Below are 6,235 nucleotides of genomic sequence, written 5' to 3'. Positions count from 1 at the left end.
AAAAGTTGTATCATTTTCAAATCCAAGATTACAAAGAAATTTTAAGTTTTCTGCTTTATCAAAATAACATGCCCACATCAAAGAATTCATTCCATCATTGTCCAAGCAATGAGAATCATATATATATATATATTTATATATATATATATATATATATATATATATATATATATATATTTAATCAGAATATATATATATATATATATATATATATATATATATATATATATATATATATATATATATATATATTTAATCAGAATATATATATATATATATATATATATATATATATTCTGATTAAATATATATATATATATATATATATATATATATATATATATTCTGATTAAATATATATATATATATATATTTAATCAGAATATATATATATATATATATATATATAATATATATATTCTGATTAAATATATATATATATATATATTTAATCAGAATATATATATATATATATATATATATATATATATATATATATATATATATATATATATATATATATATATTCTGAATAAATATATATATATATATATATATATATTTAATCAGAATATATATATATATATATATATATATATATATATATATATATATATATATATATATATATTCTGATTAAATATATATATATATATATATATATATATCAGAATATATATTTAATCAGAATATATATATATATATATATATATATATATATATATATATATATATATATATATATATATATATATGTTGTACATTATATCTTAGGACCCAGAAGACTTGCCATTCCATAAAGGAGATATATTAACAATCATTCGTCGTGAAGAAGATAAGTGGTGGTTAGCTCGTGATAATGCTGGGCGTGAGGGAATGATTCCTGTTCCTTATATAGAATTAGTAAATATATAGAATTTTGAGTTTTTGTTCTAAAGAACTTTTTTCTAGAGTCAGCTTTTTTTTTATGTTTTTTTTTTTCTCGGTATTTCCTCTTTTTTTTCAAGTGTTTATTTTTAAGCGTTTTTTCAAGCATATTTTTAAACTGTTTGTTTGTTTTTTTAAAATATTTTAATCCCAGTTTATTATGTTAATTTTTTTGGTAAAAATGTTTAGATAAAGCCTGCTTCAGCTGTTGAGCGGTCCGTTAAAAATGATTCACATTCACCTGTCAAACCACAGAATTATGCCCAACCAAAACAATATATAACAGATCAAAAGATTTCACGAGTAAGACTTTCATATGTTAATTAATTTTATGTGTTAAATGCATAAGTTTATCTGGTAAGTTTCTTCAGTCAAGTTTCTTGTCTCAACTTAGTCAAGTTTCTTGTCTCAACTTTTTTTCTTTTTTTTACCCAGCTTTTCTTTTATCTTTTACATAATTTTTTTTTTTTTAATTGGGTTATTTGCAATGAGTTAATTGCAATTTTAATTGATTAATTGCAATGAGTTAATTGCAATTTTTATTGGTTAATTGCAATGAGTTAATTGCAATTTTTATTGGTTAATTGCAATAAAAAATTGAAATAATTAGAATCTTCTGTTTTTGATAAAATAGGAGATTTATATAAAATAAAAGTTTTACATATGTGACCGAGATATGTAATATGAGAGACATGTAAACTAAATTGGTAGATTTATGTGAAAAATGAAGATAATGGTATAAATATGTTTCTAAAAATCAAACTGAGTGAAATATAAATGCATTATGCTTATCTAAATGCGCTTTAGTAGACATTTAGTAGACTAGCTCAAACACAAACTCTCAGTTTTGTATGTACTGAAGCCTCTCAGATGGCTATTTTATTATTAAGTTAACAGAAATAGTAATAATAAAATTTAATAATAAAAATTTATTAATAAAAATGATAATAATAATAATAGTAATAAAAAATCAATCATGGTATTTTCCCTATTATATATTACTACATAGATATTACACAGTAAAATTTATCTTGTCTAACCTTGAGAATTTTCGTATTTTACCATTTACAATGTGAACAATAATTGATGTTGTGGGCATTAAAATTGCCATCCCAAACCAAAACCCTCAGTTGATGTAACTACACTTCTCGTTCTACCTATTTATATAAGTTAATATATGTTCACTCCTCACATGTTCTACCTATTTAAATAAGTTAATGTATGTACAATAAATAAAACAAAACAAAAATGACACAAAAAGACTAAAAAAATAAAACAAAAGTATTAAAAAAATAAAATGGAATAGGCAGAATTAAGGAAATAGAATAGAATTATGGTTTTTAAAAAATGATTAAACTTAAAATGTGATTGCTATTTAAGTAATTAAAATTGATATCAGCGATAATAATAATAATAATAATAATAATAATAGTTTATTGCTAGAGTTTAAAAAAATCTATTAAATATAATGTCTATATATAAAATTTAATATTTGTAATCAAAGATCAATCTAGTCACCAGTTGACTAAGTTTAATCTTTGGATAATTTTGAAGCACTAGATCTCTTCTTAACTGCTCAGTTTCTAGAGTTGAACTTTTTAATCTTGGTTCTCAACTCAGTTTCTTGTTTCAGTGTCTCTTCTTTGAACTTTTTGAAGGGCTGATATATCATATTTCTTTGCTGGATTCCAGATTGCTGCTACATTTATGAATATAGATTGAACAAAGGTTTTGTACAATATTTGTACAAGCATTTGAGTTAATGTAGAATTTGAATATGTGTTTAACTAATGCTAGCATTTTATTAGCGCAATATTAGATATGATGGCTGTATTTTTCGTCAGTTTAAGTCATAATTGTTTTCGCTAATCCAGAGCCTTTTATTTGAATTTGTTTATTTCAAAATATGATCCTAAATCTCAACTGTAAAACATGGAGGTAAACATGGTAAACAAAATCTCAACTGCTTACCATAAACAACCTTGGAATTAGGAAAACTGAGGTCAGCAATTTTTTTCCGACCTTAAACTATTAGAGGTCAGCTGAAGGTCAGCAAAAAAAATTTGACACAAAGGTTTTACTATAAAACATAGAAGCTAGATCAGCAATTTTTGCTGACCTCAAACAACTTTAGGTTGGCAGTTTAGGTCAGCATTGCCAAATGTCGACCTAAATACCCTAATTTTGAGGGCTGCATTAAACATTAAGATAAACATGGTAAATATAAAATCTCAACTGCTTACCATAAAACATGCAAGTAAACATAAAATCTCAACTGCTTACCGTAAAACATGGATAAAACATTGTAATGTAATACTTTTGGGATGTTTTAGTTGGACAGTGTTGATCCATTGCATAGATATACTGGAACTATTGATCAAGTAATATGCAATAACGTATGTAAGAGCATTGTGTTATCTCATGCAAAGGGTAAAATGACTAGTTGATGTATATACCATCAGGATAACAATACTAAACACACAGGCAAATTGGTTTAGGAATTCTTCAAAAAGATTGAAGTCCACGTTTTGAAGTTGATATTTCAATCAAATGAATTATTTGAAATTAAATGCAATTGATTATTTATGAGAAAATTTTAACCGTTAAATATTAGCAAGGTACAAATCATGCTAAATCAAGGTACAAATCATGCTAATTTGTTCAGAAAAATAAAAGTAATTATGCACGTTATGCCCGTCAATGTTTGCATTAATTTAGTTGACTTTTTGTGTCGTAGATGTGAAACTGTTCTTGATTGTCAATATAGTCCTTATAATTAGCCCTTATAATTTAATCCCAAATTATAAAATAAATTTTGTTCAAATATTGTTAAAAATTCATACATTTTAAAATATAAACACTTTTTCTGCAAATATAATCAAGAACTTATCAAAAATTGTTAATTTTTTAATCAATAGGTTGATTAAATTATCAATATTCATTAAAAATAATATACTAAACATAAACACTTTCAATTGGTATATAATATGCTGGCTTTAATAAGTTATGTCGTGAATTATTGATAAAATTTAAGTTTTTTTACCCTGTCTGGAAGTTTTGCTACTGTATGTATATATATATATATATATATATATATATATATATATATATATATATATATATATATATATATATATATATATATATATATATATATATATATATACAGCAGAATCCCGTTAACTTGGACCCTGGATAAGTCTGACTTTTAGTCTGACTTATCCAGGACAAGCTTTCAATTCCCCTTGAATTCTCTATACATATCAAAAGCATAAATATATATATATATATACACACACACACACACACACACACACACACACACACACAGCCCTCTAAATTCGGTGGGCATTCAGCAATGCCGACCTAACCAGCAACCTTAAAGTGTTTAAGATCAGCAAAAAAAAATTTTTGCCTACCTCGTTTCTATGTCTTATAGTAAGACCATTGTATCTAACTTTTTTTTGCAAAATCAATGCCGATCACTAAAAGAGCATTGTGGTCGAATATATATATATATATATATATATATATATATATATATATATATATATATATATATATATATATATATATATATGTATGTATGTATATATATATATATATATGTATGTATATATATATATATATATTGTAAAAATAAAAAGCATTCTAGTCTAAAAAGGTATGTTTTTGTGGTTTTTAAAAAAAATGATAAAATCTAATTAGTTTACTTAATTAAATATTATGGCTTTAACATAAAATGTACTTAGTTTTAAACATAAAGAATCATTTAGAGCCATTTTTTTTTACCACAAATGGTAAATTTAGGTGTAAAACTTTATATCCAGAAAAGAAATTACAAATAGCTTCACTTGATGGAGAAATAAAGGCAATTTGATAAGTTTGATCAACTTGTTTCTCCACGCGGCGGCCTTGTTTGTCAAGTTTTGTATTTCAGAGTTATAGAGTTGCGAGAGGGTTATAATAACAATTAAGTAGTCTCCTTGTCTGTAGTGGCCTTCTCGGCCTTGGGGAGTTGAATTAACATTAAAAAAAAAGCTGAAAATTTACTTAATTTAGTGATTAAGAATATTTTGTGCATTTTTTTAGGTCTAAAAAAGATGATTATTAGACACCTTCTTTACAAGAAAATTCGTGTAAATGAAGACAACTTTCATATGTCTTTTAAAATACATCTTTATAAAAGACATCTATTGTATGCCTTGAAGTACATCTGATATAAACATAGTCTTTATGCGTCTTCTACTTAAATATGTTAAATATATTTAAATAAAAAATATATATATATGTATATATATTAAAAATTAAATTTAAAGAGGGTGAAGTTTTGAAAGATCATCCTAGTTAAGACTTGGTGTCTTAAAGATGTCTTTTAGTGGTCTCAGCATCATTTACATGCCTATATGTATTCTTTATATGTATATATTTATTTATATGATATTTAACTTATCTTAATTAAGCTAAAGTGATTTTGGTGTTTTCAAACAACAAAAATTGTGTGCGGAATACTTAATTAGTCCATTGTTATTATTATGTTTTATAAAATGTAAGTAAATTTTATTATGCTATAATTTCAATTTAACACTTTTGCCCCATTTATGGCTTAGCTCTTAGCGCTTTGTTCGGACTTGAAAAAAAAACTATTTTCTATTGTTACCAAACAAATACTCTTAAATAAAAATTGGTTTATTTTGAGTAGCACACCATAAAACCTGGCAGTCTTTTTGGTTACCAGTGCATCTCATCAAAGTTGTATATACTACATTGGTACAATGTTATAATTGTTTATTACATCTGATATAGTAGTAAGAAATTATTATAGTAAAATATCAATAACTTGTGTTGAACTTTTAATAACAATTTTAGTTTCCTCATTATCACTAAACACTTGTTTTTGGTCTTCACGTTTGTTTGCATCAAATTTATTTATGTTAATATTTTAAATACATAGAGCAACATTATCCTACCTGATTATATTTTAAATTTTAAACAAACCATGTTCATTAAGGTCTCAAAGCTACATCAACTTAAATACCTAGTAATTCTTTAAAATTATCATTTATCGTATGCGCGATAATATATACTTTACAAATATTTTTTTCTAAAATTTAAAAACGAAGAAAAAAAAATTGTTATGACATTTTAGCTGATAACGTTTTCTAATGACATAGCTGGGTTTTTTTTATTTTAAATTTAATGTATTAAATTTAAAATTATAATATATTATAACAAAAGTGCTAAAAATTGAATTTTTTGTCAATAAAGCTATTATGACAAATTCAATTTACCCCTTAAACAAACATTA

The 6,235-nt window shown here is 23.8% G+C and overlaps 1 protein-coding gene across 1 annotated transcript in view; it reads left to right on the top strand.

The window, feature by feature from the left end:
• LOC100205773 (adapter molecule crk) overlaps positions 1 to 6,235 on the top strand; it is a 40,349-nt gene that overhangs the window by 32,197 nt on the left and 1,917 nt on the right. The window contains exons 5-6 of the mRNA XM_065792202.1: positions 775 to 903; positions 1,117 to 1,230. Of these exons, the coding sequence (XP_065648274.1) occupies positions 775 to 903; positions 1,117 to 1,230 (243 nt within the window). The remainder of the gene's footprint in view (positions 1 to 774; positions 904 to 1,116; positions 1,231 to 6,235) is intronic.

Source organism: Hydra vulgaris, chromosome 03 (genome assembly GCF_038396675.1).
Source record: "Hydra vulgaris chromosome 03, alternate assembly HydraT2T_AEP".
Classification (NCBI taxonomy): Eukaryota; Metazoa; Cnidaria; class Hydrozoa; order Anthoathecata; family Hydridae; genus Hydra; species Hydra vulgaris.
This window is presented reverse-complemented; position numbering and strand designations above follow the sequence as displayed.